This window comes from Pleurodeles waltl, chromosome 3_1, assembly GCF_031143425.1.
Source record: "Pleurodeles waltl isolate 20211129_DDA chromosome 3_1, aPleWal1.hap1.20221129, whole genome shotgun sequence".
In the NCBI taxonomy this organism is placed as follows: domain Eukaryota; kingdom Metazoa; phylum Chordata; class Amphibia; order Caudata; family Salamandridae; genus Pleurodeles; species Pleurodeles waltl.
This window is the reverse complement of record NC_090440.1, coordinates 1,029,625,550-1,029,640,079: the sequence shown is the minus strand read 5'-3', so window position 1 is coordinate 1,029,640,079 and position 14,530 is coordinate 1,029,625,550. Positions and strand designations below refer to the sequence as shown.

At 38.6% G+C, this 14,530-nt stretch overlaps 1 protein-coding gene across 2 annotated transcripts in view; it reads left to right on the top strand.

The window, feature by feature from the left end:
* The window catches only part of SNX4 (sorting nexin 4), a 454,378-nt gene that overhangs the window by 36,921 nt on the left and 402,927 nt on the right, over window positions 1-14,530 (top strand). For both annotated transcript variants that reach the window (XM_069224290.1, XM_069224289.1), the window contains one exon: window positions 13,479-13,600. In XM_069224290.1, coding sequence (XP_069080391.1) covers window positions 13,479-13,600 — 122 coding nt within the window. The remainder of the gene's footprint in view (window positions 1-13,478; window positions 13,601-14,530) is intronic.

Sequence of the window (14,530 nt, the reverse complement as noted above, 5' to 3'; positions counted from 1 at the left end):
TACAGATCTGAGTAGGTCCTTATCCATTCCATATAGGCCAATTGTCTTTAGTCCAAGGTGGGAGTCAGCTTTGCTCATATATGTTCGGGGTGGGGGGGCAGCAGAAGGGCTGTGTAATTTATTATATCATAAAAGGCAAAGGATAGAGGCACATTTGTTCTTATCTTAATGAAATTGAAGAGAACCGCTATCGATGAACCATACAACCATATTAAGGTTTGTTGAAGTATGTAGAATTGTTTTTCTAAAGACCTGTTTCTGACCTTTCCTGAAGATCCTCATCCTTTTTTTTATACTGTTATTAACATGCAAAAATTAATGGGGTTTCTACAAATGTAACTCCTTTGCAGTTCTTACCAAACAGTTACTGTTCTGGTCACAAATGATTAGATGGTGAAAACTACAGAATCTGGATGTGAACCTTGCCCAGTTTTAGTACAAATCATTTTTACTTCTGCAAATTCTGACCCACAACAGCCACATACAGGCTGAAGAGGGGACAACATTAACTTCGGTAATACCTCATTATTTGTTGAAATATGATGACCCTGTGACAGTTTTACACATACTTTCATAGAACAACCTTAATGCTTTAAATAGGCTGCCTGAATGCCCCATAGTAAAAGCTTTACCCGTAATTATCCTCAGTCCTGACTACCAAAGGCTATTATACACAAAACACACATCTAAGTGCACAACCGTGTGGTCCATATGCCAAATTAAGACTAACACAGCAATAACATGGTCCAGATTATTTCTTTGGGTCCTAAATCCAGTTTGATAGAAGTACCTTCTCTTCAACTCATTTGTCTAGCTCTCACTATACCTGTTTTGTATAAATTTGTCATCCCTATAAAAAAGGGTGATCAATTGAGTTACAAGGGTAATCTGGTTTGCCACTGTAGAACAATGATGAAAAAATAGCATGTCCCCAAGTGTTAAGAGAATAATAAAATGTTGGAATTCTGTAGCATAAACTGGCAATATCCTCATGGCCCGCCATAAAATATGTGCAGTAAAATGAGCTAGAAGTGGGCCATAAGTGCTCATCACTTTCAGTGTCTACTTCAGTACGAGGATACCTGAATCCACAGCTTGGGTACAGTTAGCTTTAGCAACAGCATAACTACCTTATGGCGTGAAGTCAGTCCCTAATGCTGCATCTACATGAAAACAGTTACTATATGGGACTTATTTTGCTTGTGTAACTGAATTGAAATGGCTAATGGGACAAACTTAATATAAATATCATAATAAGTATAAAAATGCTTTCCACATTACCGATTTTACTAATCTTGTGGATTCCCTTCCATTTGTCATCTAGCTAGCATCTGTCAGTTTTACAACAGTTTTTTAAAATATATTGATCTTCCACTTCAGGACCCTGAGATACTTTTTAAGCTACCTACTATACCAATAATTAACTGACTTTTGAAAAATGTTGTGCATAGGCCAAATAGGTAATAAGACAATTTGAACATGTTCCCATGATATAAGAGCAGGTGACCCTACCCAGTTAGTTATTCATCTTTGATGTGTGAAGTATCTATTCGATTCTACCAAATGTTAAATGCATCTGTTGCTTCTTGAACTTCTTTTCCATTGTGACCCACTGCCCATGTAGCCCACTACTAGAATAGTTTCAGCCATCTGTTAGTTAAGATTCAAAACTGTGTAATGTGTGCTTAGGTTAAGGTTGCTGATCTTTTTATTAACTTTTGCTAAGTTTAGTGTTGAAACCAAGACATAACATTGAAGGCTATTTAAAGATAAAAGGTTAGAGTAGGGATCCATGTAATGGTCATTTTAACATTAACGATGAGGGACAAACTAGGTGTATGTCAATGTAATGTTCAAAATGTATTATTTGTTGATGTAGTACTTGTTGAAGTAAAAACATACAAGCATCAGAGCCACAGACTATGTAAATGAGTTCCATTTATGTGTATTAGTTATAAATTAGGCTTGCAGATAGCCAGTTCTCCTTAGCCTAAATACAGCATTGCTGCTCTAGTACTTTATACATGTTCTCAGTTTATTTTGTTTAATTAATGTTTTGTGGTCCTAAAATGTTTTACTTTTTTGTGTAGGTAGTTTATTAACCCAGTAGTGACAATTTTTGAAAGTTTTAGACTTATAAAACAATCTGTTCCAGTTTGATTATTGCTCATGCATACGCCATTGACATTTTCAATAAGCACTTTTTTATTCTCGTCAAAAATGTTTACATAATGTTTTGAACTTTTTCAAGCAAATTACCGCACTGGTAACGTTTTAACCAGAGAAAGGATTTTCAAATTTAAATGTAATGTTTAAGTTTGCGTGGTCTTTTAAAAATTTAATTGATAGCCTTAACGTAACCATCTAATTCTACTTTGCATTTTGTTCGGTTGTAAATTAGGTTTTACAAAAGTAGTTACTAACCAAGAAGAGATGTATCTCGATGAAATCATATTTTTGAAATAATTGAGATAAAAATTATTTAAAAGTTATTTCAACCCTTTAAAGACATCTTCAAATATTTTGCAAAGTTTTACCAAAGTATTTCAGCCGTTCAAATATTTTAAAACTAATTCTGTTTTTTCTCTTTTTTGTTAATGTAATTAACATTTTGCTAGTTCAGTTTATAAATGTATTTACACTGTAGCTCATCTCTATATAATTACAATGTGTGGTGCCAGATGTAAGAAAAGCTCCTTCTTGCCCTCAACATGTATTGTATTGGACATGAATTTGAGGACCAAACCAAATTTTAAAGTGGAAGCAGATCACCACTATCATATTCCCTTCTTTGTTGTATGTGGTTCTGATATTGTTCGGCCTGACTAAACCATAGCTTGTGGTTGCATGTATAATAAGATAATCTCCTTTATAATGTTATCCTATAGCCCATTTTTGTCAACGCATAATATACCACTAGCTAATTGAGTAAAAGGTTTCCTGAAGTCTACTTCAACTACTACAGATCGTAAGCGGAGTGGCCTGCTTCACATGGTTTCTAGTATTAAGATGTATTACATTCCAAGACACATCCGCTTTAGTTATTGGGAATAATTGTCATAAAAGTCCAATAATCTGGTTCACATTGATTTTGCTACAAATCTTAAAATCCACATTTAGCATCAACAAGAGCCTATAGAATGTTTCATCCAAAGGATCTTGTCAAGGCTTAGGCTGGAGGCAGTCAAGGCCTCCCTTGTCGAACTGGGGAATGCACCTTTCTCTATAGCAGACATATATATGTCAGACAATCTTGGGGGCTGGAACATCCGTATTACATCACATAAAACTAAGCCAGCAAGCATCTGCATCTGAGGTTTTGCCACTGGCATCAAAAGCTTCTACCTGATTTGTATAGTTTTCCAGCTCTGAGGAAAATACTGTGTCTTCATAGAGGTCAGAGTAACAGTCCTGAAACACTTTATTGATTAATTGTTTTGTGTAAGTTGATTTTTTTTTCTTCTCACCATTGTGTACCCTGGTGATTGGAGACCCTCAGAAACGGGACTGATCAACTAAGCAACAATCTGTTCTTTGTGTCTTTTTCTTTATAGTCCAATAGTCAACACCGTGCAGACTATCCATCAAAGTAACGTATTGTTCTCTTCTTCTCGTAAGCTCATCTCTGATAACAGGATCATGACTAACTATCAACTCTTCCTCCCTTAGTTAGTTTTCTACTTTAAATCCCCCCCCCCCCCCGTTTTACCCAATAAACCAGAGACAGCCTCACTATTGTCTGTGAAGTAATCCTAGATTGCTTCCTTGATGGTGTCCAGTGCAGCAGTTTGGATATGACTGGAGGAAAAGATCTGATCTATAGTTATCCTAGTTCCCCTAATAGCAAATTGTAGTGGCTTGAAAATGTTTTACAAATCTTTTCAGCCTACGTAATTGTGATATGTAAGTGTGTAGTGCAAAATATCTTGTAGGACTTGAGATGGAATGGTGCATGTATGGAGAAAAATTGAATATGCTCTCATTCCTAAATGTTATAATCAGCATGAGTAATTGAGAGGACCTAGCCATAACCGGTAACAATATATCTTGGGAAATAGTCTGATCATTGTTGTGTGCATTTATCATCTACCCTTTACAACATACCTTCAATCAAGACTTGGGAAATATTTGTTGAATTGGCACAACATTTGACTCCTGTCTTACTCAGTAAGGACACCTGTAGTGTAAGCAGACTAACTTTTGGCAAACACCATGCCTCTCCATATCTTCTTCAGTTTAATGTCCTCATCTTGTGTAAAGTGTGCTTCTAAAAGGCTACGTGAACCCCTCACCTCTACATGGAGGAATATATATTTAGTGGCATTATTCATTCCCTGGACACTTCTTATTAGGGACTGCTATTCTTGTAAAATTGGAGCCATGTTCATGAGAGACAGTAGTCAGATTTTCAGCCCTGTAGGCCTGATGCCCAGATGGTAGACCGTAAATATTTGACACCTCAGCCACTGTGTTTTTGTAACAGAAAGGAGCCAGCTTATCTATAGGGCACACCCACCTCAAAGCATTCCCAACTAATGTTCCCCAGGGTGACGAGACAACAGTCTCTCAACCAGCAACAGTATACAAAACATATTCCAACCTCCCAATTTCCATCTAATGTTGATAGGAGTGTAATGAAAGCGAAAACAGGTGGAGAATGCCGAAGGGCTTGCACATCAACACAGGTTTAACAAATGTCCATCAGCAGTAGTACTTTTCTTGTGCAAATGTTAGTAATGGGTACCAGGCTAGCCAAACACCTGCCACCTCAGGTGTCAAGGGATCACACACTGGAACTAGTGAGTGGAAACCTAAACAATGAGAACACAAAGGCCAGGGCACACCCAACGTAAAGCATTCGTGTAGTAGATCCAAGTGGTAATTCAAGAATTGAGTCGAAGTCCAGGCAAACAGGTGGCACAGGATATTTATTGCAGGTGAGAGCAAGTGGTCAGAGTTCCAGTCAGATGACCAAATACAATATAAGTCCAAAACAGCAAAACAGCCGACACGTGTTTCGTCTTCAAGATTTTGTCAAGGCTGTGAAATAGATGAACATAAATACCAATGCATGAAATAGAATGTGAACACAGAGATAACCAACATCAAGAAAAATATATGAAAGGGGGGAAAAGGCCCAACCACCAGTTCCCAGTGTGACAAAGAAGTATCACATACTGGCGATTATAGGTATCTGAAAGGTCGCTAGATCCTATCCTACTCGGCGGGATGCGCACAAAAGCTGGAGAATCATATTTGAAGGAGAGTGCACTGTATGAGAGTGATGAACATACTGAATGAGAGAGAAGGAGTGGGAAAGGCCCAGCACCAAGTGCTGATAGTATGCTGATGAACACAAAGACGGCAACCTTCCCAGTGGGTGCACCATGCCCTATTTGTGCTGAAAAATGATAATTACAAAGTAATAAAATAAATAAGCCAGGAGAATGCCCCAAAAAGAAAGTATTTCTGATTTAAAATTATGCAAGAAAGAAAGTGCATAGGTAGGTAAGTGCAAAAAATAACATGAAATAAAAGGTCAAATACCTTCAGTTATGTGGACACATGAAGATGAAGAGAAATGTAGGGGAGTCCCAAAGGTTTGTGTGGAAGATGTGACGCAGAAGTACAGCTCCTGTGGAAATGGAGTACAGATAGCAACGAGGGCTATGATAAGCCTAATGTGAAGGAAACAGAAAAAGCTATCAAAAACTAGCTGGCACTGTACAAGTCGTGGTAAGTGTCAGTTAATCAGTAAAGAAAGAGAAAAAAGGAAAATCATATGAAAAAAAGGTTATGAAAAGAAGCTGTAAACTAGGTCCTAACGTCCTAAGTTAAGGTATATGGATGCCAACTCTATGGGCTGCATAATTAAGAGGCAGGCAAACCAAGGGTTCTCAACACAAACCGAACATGGAAAACGAAAGTAATGAATATAAAGGTATAGCAACCTCATAAGACCTATTAAGTCCTTGCTGTGCTATAGTGTGCCCAAAGGTATATCATTGAAAACAAGTAAGTAACGTAGTGTATCAAAAAACTGTATAATTGTATACCACAATCAAATATCATGGGGCAGTAAACTTGTTAAGTAAAACGGCACAGCGTGGTATTGGTGTCAAGTCAAAGAAAGTGGCTGCGCGAAGAATTCGCTGGTAAACCACAAGTAATTATTAATGGTAGATTAATCATTTATTTTGCGTATCCATAACATATGTTATCCATATATACTTACTTCTTGAATCCTATGCAATCACACCCTCCAAAAACCCTGTTGTCAGATTTGTGTCAGCAGGTGTTAAGGAAATATGTCCATGTCTGCACTCCATTTTTTAATGGTGAATAAGTCCTGCAACAAGCAGATATCCTATCATCTAGGTTGTATATAGGAGCATATTAGTATGTACTGAGCACACAGTTAATTTATTTGACAAAAAGAACTGTAAGCGTTTAATTCAGTATTCATTGGCATTTATAGGGAGGACATATAATGTGACTAGAGTTAAGTCGGGTAATACTTGCAGACTGTCAGTCTGATTAACCACTTATGTGAGAATATGGTGGCAATGGAGTATCCAAGTGAGCATTGTAACTCTGGTATCATTGACTCTTTTTCTTGTAAGAGGCAAGTGCTACTTACAGTAGGCCGTCTTAGAGGAGCAAGTAAGACTGAGTCTTGTTTAAGAAATTTATTGCTAGAATGGTCAAAAATATGTCTTGGGGAAAGACAGGGTTTACTTGTCAGTGATTCCCTCTTCTTGTCACATATTGATTTTACAGGCTGGTTGTTAATTAAAATCTTAGTGTTATCTGGAGTCAACTCCAGTTTAGAGTACGCCACATTGATCTAATGACTTATCATTGCTCAGATCTATGAATACTAAATATTGACACAAGTTACACTGAGTTATTGTATTCACGTTACAACAACATTCTTCCCAAGGCTGTTGAAAAACTTTTGATCACTGTATCTTAGTAGTTTGGTTCAAAAGAATTTACGTCCAAAGCTGTGAATTATTTTGTCTGTTATACTTGGTGCTTTGAGGCAAAGTGGCAGGCAGCCACCGAAGGCTTGGAGAAATGGTGAGTTGTAGGATCCACTGCAGAGAACGCCTGAGATGCATTTAGTTAGGCCGCAGAGTTGTACATTTCTTGCAATCTGCATGTCTTGGTGACCTCATCTAGTCAAAATAGCACTACATTATTTTAAGAACGTTTTGAGCAAAAGTGAGGAGCATCAAGATTTATCTGAATGCTATGGTGACAGGAAATATTGACTAAAAGAATATTGCTGGTGAATTTAATTGCTTGATCAGGCGTAGTTTTCATGTAAGAGCATGCCTACACCTTTAATGTTTTAATTGTCCTCGAAGTGATGTGGGTCAGATGTCCGGGAAAGTAGACAATTAAAATGGTATTATTTGAGCACAGGTTCTCCAGTTCCAGCTGCCTGCTCACTTTTTTTTTAAAGGTCCGCTTCTATTGATGCCAGGACAGATAATCTGTTTCAGGATCTTTTTTGTTCTTGAATTTAATAAAATGTCATGAAGACTGCGACTTTCGTGCACAGTTTGGTTGAGGGGTTTCACTTGGTTTAGGGTTTTTGATGTATGTCTAAACTGAAACACTGAGGTGCTTTTTTAATTTAAATATTACAGCAATCAACATAGATTGACATTAATCAGCAACAGATGCACTGAGGACTTTGGCAGTGAGCACTAACAGAATATGAGTATGCAGACTTTCACCATGGCTCACCAGCATTTGCAGTTATATTGTGTAACTTTCACCTCCGTTCTCATTACATTGCTATTTTTCCCTTTTGGTTCCTCATCTCGGAGTGTCCAAAATGGCAACGTTTTCTCTAGCAAATGCTCTGCACCTAAGCTACCTGTTAGGCATTCCTGAAACGGGCAGTTCTTAACTAATCTCTTCAACCCTGTCAATCAGAGCAATGGTGTTCTTCATTGTTTGTCAGAGATCTGATAATAAATTTACTTTTGTGGGTATCTGGTGTTCATTTGGTCCTATATCGCCTTAACCATAGCTTCCCATTCAGCTTTGCCTTTCAATAATTTCTCATAATTCTGATCTCAGCCTCTTCAGCTGCCTCCCACTCTATTAAATCGTATGCCCACAGAGCAGATGGATGAATTAAGTGAATGGTCTTACATTTTTCTTTTTTTCTAATAACTCTGCCAGATCTTCAAATTTACATCTTACATTTTCTTTTTTCTTTCCAGGACCACACAAAAAAAATGTTGCCTTTATTATTGCAAAAATGCCTGCAATTTGCTCATTGAATTCGATTACATTTTTTTGCATGTGGGAACAGGTTAATGTCATCCTGGAAATCCGCATTAATTTCCTCACATCTTAGACTTGCCAATGACCTTTCCAAATTTATCTTGCGCGGGTTTTGTGACATGAGGTATGCCCTTTACCTATAGAGGGTAACTTACATCTATTTTTGCTGGACACTTTTTAAAAATAAATTAAACTGAAGGCAGGATTTGACTTACACCCTATCTCTAATCGGCTGTGAGCTGTCAGTGGACTATTATTCCTTCTCTTATCTTGTTCTCTACCACCCTTGTCTCGCACACAAGCCCTGTGAGGATTGCCCACTAGGTTCCCTCTCTGTGCTAATTTAAACTGTAAAACCATAGTTTTCCTGTTTTCGGAGCTTCTGTGAATGCTTTTCACCTTTATTTACCTCTGCACAAAACACACATCGTGCAAAAACTGACCAGCCCCAAAACCATAAGAGTCATGTGCCTGTGTAAATATAACATGTCGTTAAAGTTACTGTTTTACATCCACTTTCCTCTGTCTTGCTGCTAATTTACCTTTTGCTGTGTCCTTGGAAGATCTAACACTCCATAGATACATACTGCTGGCAAATGGTGATTTTGTTAATGTGGATTTTTTGGAATAGTGATTTTTCATATATGCTTTTTGAAGTTGTTGAGATGATGTCTATCTTCAGGTGGTGTAAATGTGTTAGGAAAATGAAAGGTAAGGAAAAGTGTTGAGAATTTGGTAGCCGTAGGTTTCCTTTAAACAGTACAGCGGGCAAAATTTGGCTAATGAGTCACTTTCATTTTGAAGTCTATCAGGTTTAGCAGTTCTTTTACTGCGGTCTGCGAAAAGTAATGTTTCAAACGGGCTCTAAAAAGTACTTCATTGAGGCATAACTTGTTTTTCTTAGCTTTAAGGTTCAAAAGTTTTATGAGGAGTGTAGAAGCTCGGGTCGTTCTGTCAGAATAGGAAGCCATTTTAGATATACAGATCTCGACACCTGGTGGGTATTTGTAGGTGATTTCTGACATTTCTATTTTATTCTATACACCATTTTTGTTTGAAGGTGGATTTTGGGGATTTGTTTTGTGGAAGTTGAGGTATTTGACTGTCTTTTTCAGCTTGGGAATGTTGAAAGTGCAGCAGTGTGTTTGATTGGGCTCAGTGGTTAATCACGGGGTATTTATTTCCCCACTGAATTGAGAGCTCTACATTAGGATTCGCTACATTAGGAATCTCTACATTAGGAATCTCTACATCACTCTTTAGACTTATAATACTTCGGCTGAAAATAAGGGTGTTCTGTGTTTTTATTCCCCCCATCAACTGAAAAAATGTGCATGCTTTCAGGTGTGACATTTCTAGATTATTAATCTTAGATAACAACTGATTTGGGTGGCAGGTAGTCTGGGAGTAAATTGTAGTGGGATGGTGACAAGGGGATTGTCTGTAGGTCATCTTTGAGCTCAAGATTAATTGCGCAAGAGGAGCATGTTCCAAACCCTTTGTTTCAGAGCTCACCAACATCATGGCAGGTTCCAAATCCATCACACCTAAAGACTATTCTGCCTTCATCATTTGTAAGATCCCAATAAGCACTCCTGCCCTTCTTTAACATAATCAGTGAGTCTTGTACTCAAGGAACCTTCCCAGACAAACTAGACAAGCATTTGCCATGCAATAGGTCTCTCATTTGCATGTGTTAGAGCTATGGGCATTGTAAATTCATAACTGGACTTTTCTTGCGACATAACTTGGTCAACCCTGCCTCATGATTTCATCTTTTCCTGTCAAATAATTCAAGTGGCCCTGTATATAACTAAAGCACTCCCATTTACCATCTTAATCTATCTGAAACCAAAAATGAAAGTGTTGCCATTTAGCATCCTATTTTAAGTCTGCCATGCTAATCCTAATAGAATACCGCTTTCACCACCCCACCATCAGAGTTGCTGGCTGGCTAACAAAATTTCCCCCAAAAAGACACAAGACAGCCATAGAGTAGAAATAAGCTAGATGAGTCACCCAAACATATCAAGAGTGTTCAAACAGTCATAGTTTAATAAGGATGTTAATTTGGCATGCATTATTGTCATAAATGTAATAAGGAGAGATTATGAAAACATATACAATTATCATTTAAACCTTTATCAGAAATAAACTTTTGGCGTTAGACTGTAATGCTCAAAACAGTTCCTAGAGGGCACCATAACAAAAATATAGTTTGTACGAAACATGGTTATGCAACCATATTGTGAGCCCCTAGAAGGTGTGTTTAGGGCTAGCAGGCCTACTGCAATGATGTTACAAACAAGGCCTATACAACAAAACTTCTTCTAACTGTAAAACAAAAGTTCTAGTCATGAGAAAGCTAAATGGGCATTTAATCTTGGGAGTTATTATTTTGGAGTCCCTACTAACATAGTGTGAGGACCCAAAGATGATGTAGACAGAAAGAGCACATTACTGTCAAAGCTAAAGATAAAGTAACCAAATAGTTTTTAGTTTCAGGCATCACCAGCCCTAGCTGGGACCCAAGAATGGCTCTGTTAAGATTGGCTGATACACCCTTCTGCTCTGCAGGAATGACAAAGCACTCACATTGGCTTGTAGCACCAGTCTCTCCTCCTCAGGGTAACTCTGTCAACAAGATACCAGTCATCATGGCTGTACAAAGTAAAGAACGGCCACCCTGACTCAGACCTCTTAACTGCTGTCCCAGTTTTGGTTCCCTCGCAACTGGATGGTGGAATGCTTTTCTTGCTGTGTCTTCGACTCCACACTTGCCATAATTCAGAGTCCCAAAGTGTCTGAAAAACGTACCCTCAGTTTCCCAGATAAGCACTAGCAGTTGCAACCGCTCCAGGCTTTTCAAACTGTGCTGCAGCAGTATACCTGACTGAAAAATGTAATGGAACTGAGCAGACCTGCCTGGGCTTTAAATCAATAAATAAAAAGCAGAGAAGATCAGGAACCTGTCTTACGCACCCTATACACCGTCGATCTATACCTGTCATTGACTCACGAATATAGCTTGAACCCTCCAATCCTCAGTGTCATTCCTTAGTAAGGGCTCATAAAGTTTCAGTTCCCCAAAATCCATCAACATGGGCTTTCCCTCCGTACTTTGTATATGGTCTTGAATTGTACTCTCCTAATTATTTAAATATGTTGTACTTGCTGTTATGTGTAGAGCTCTGTTGCTTTACCTCTGCCTTTACCTTAAATACCAAGACAATTCAATATAAAAAGTTCAAAAAGTGCAATTGAGATCCAGCAAACAGCTGGGATAAAAAAGAAAAAGAAAATGTGGCTTTTATTCACAAATGCAAAGAGAAAAATTGCAGTGTTAACAGGTGAATAAATATTGCATAATTCAAGCAGTCAATCCACAGTACATCAATCATCAACTATGTGTATTGTATGCCAATTCACAGTTTACATGTCTTCCTACTAAGCAAATTATTCTCCTCCAGAAAGTGCATAATGCAAGTGGAAAACGATAGGCATCTGCAAATTTGATGTGTGATCAATTTTATCCTACATTGATCGGCTATTATTCCAAGCAAGACTTTTTAAATTGTGCTGCTTAGTTAAAGTTTTGCATAGACTGATGCTAACTTAGCTAGAAAAGAAACCTGCGATATGTCTCACTGTGTTCATTGTAATCAGTGAACGAAGGCCTACTCTTGTTCCGTGAGGCACCCTTTAAGAGAAAAGGGAACAGAATTATCGGTCTTCAGTGTCTGATCCTCGAATAGAGCCTGTGGAGCGTGGTTCCTCATGGGTTTGAGTTACCTTGTCACGACTAGCTCTAACTAGCTAATATGTGGAGTCCCCAGGTGATCATCCTGCAGCTCTACCATGTTCAAATTATACTTGGCTCTGCTTGTCAACATCATAATTTCTCAAGATATCATCATTATCTCCTATGCAGACAACACTCAACTCATGCTCTCCCTCACAGATGAGACACCTACCAGAACCAACTTCACAAACCTCATGACAGTGATAGCAAAATGGATAAGAACCAGCTGCTTGTCATCTGGTGGTTAACAGAACTAGGACCAATACCTGCCGACCATGCTAGAAGTCCGGGAATCATCCTAGATGACAAGCTCAACATGACAACACAAGGCAATGCAGTGAACTCTGCCTGCTTCCACATAGTGCAGATGCTATGAATTGTCTTCAGGTGACTTCCACAGGACACAAGACAAACCGTCATGCAAGCGCTTATCACAAGCAGGCTTAGCCACAGCAATGCAGTGCATGTTGAGATTTCCAAGCAGCTCCTGAACAGACTCACTCCTGCTTGATCCCTACTCAGTGGATCGGTGTACTAAACCAGGAAATCCTGGCGTACCTTCCATTACTTTAGGTAGCATGGCAACTGTACAACTTCATGCTTAAAGGTACTGTCAAACTGTCACCAGGGCACTGTTTCATGTACTGCTGCTGTACACACACTCATGTAAGCAACTTCTCTCTAGAACCTTGGTCTTTCTGCACTACTTGATGCAGCCACCTTACCACATACATGCAAAGCTGGAATAGAGCATTGGGCAGTTTCAGGCAAATATTTGTTCCCAGCCCACCAGACAAAATCTTTATCCACGAAATTCTGCTGGCTGAGGCCTTGTTATGCTTCTGCTGTCTTTGTATGTGGTCTTCCACCTTGTTTTATTTAACTCAATTATCAGTTGGGATTACCTACTTTTGACCAACAGTTTCTTATAGTTTACTTCTATTTAGGTAACTTTACCTGGCTACTTTAATTCCCTCCTATTACATTGTATACGTGGCTTGGTTTGTGAGGAGATTTATTTCTTAACTGTTGTAATTCATGAAATGGAGAAATAGATCATACAGCAAGAAGGCACACTAACATCTAAGAGACATTAACACATTTTTGGCATTTCTACCCTCCATTAGAGCACAAAAACCGTGAAAGTTTACATGAAGGTTGGTTGCTGTTGGCAAAGTATTTGCTAAAAAAAAAGAACTCGTTTTTAAAGTAGTTTAAAGTTCTTTCTCATTTTCATCGGTGTATTTTTCTGAAGTAGCTTCAGTCCAGTACAACACAAAACGCTGCACAAAATGACTTGTACTAGCTTATCAAATACACAATAATGTTTCTTAATTATATAACTGTCTATTTTTCTGTTTTTGCCAAGATGACAGAAGATAATTGTTTACTGAAAAAAATTGAGATCAGCGTTTCAGAAGCAGAAAAACGAACTGGAAGAAATGCCATGAATATGCAAGAAACGTATACTGCATACCTCGTAGAGACAAGGTAAGAACGTTACCTGGATAATTTATAGTGTTGTTCAAGGTTTTGTGGAAATCGAAGAAACTGCATCAGAGATGAAGTAATAGGAAACATTTCAAAGTATTTGTTTATTCAATAAATAAAACACAAACACGTTACAATGGGATCTTAATTGATGTCCTTAATACTGCTTTTCTAAGCTGTGAAATATTAGACATTGTATAACTTTAAAAAAAAAATATTTGTATTGGCTTTCTAACACAAGATAAAACACATAACATTTGTGTGTTAGACATACCTCAACAGAAGTGCACAGGTGAATAAGTCGGAGGAGAGAGACAATCCCAGCCAGGGCCACACCAAGCATTCTACAATCATTCTTTCACATATTTTAATAGGAATAACGACATCCAGTCAGTAGACCTGAATACCAACTTTAAACTGTAAAAAATGAAAGCCTGGTGTCATGTGAATTTCGGTAAGAGGACACCATTCCGACATTAAGTTTGAGCTCTAGTGAGACGTGCCATGAGTGTGCTGGATATCTAGGCCACCTGTTGCATCTCCTGCTGGACCAGGGGCATTGTTCAGCACGTACAGGGCTCTCTGCCAGCCAGTGCTTGCAACATACCACTACACTCCTCCATATCATGCTCCACATTGTCATCCCTGTGTACTCTATGCAGTCTACTCTCTTCAGCCACTGCCCATTCCAGGTAGTCCGCCCTTCACCTAGTCAACCTAGGCCTCTTGCCCAGTGTATGGCTAACCTCTGATGCTAAAGCACCAACCCCAGCTGTGCAAACTTATATCTCATATTTTTTCCCTGCTTGAGTATCGGTAATGGGCTCAAGATACAGTGGCAGACCGAAAGCGCCACACTATGTGCCGTTACCCTACAGACTTTCGTCCGCAATTCTTCCCAGAATTGCCCAACCAGGGGACAGTCCAGGC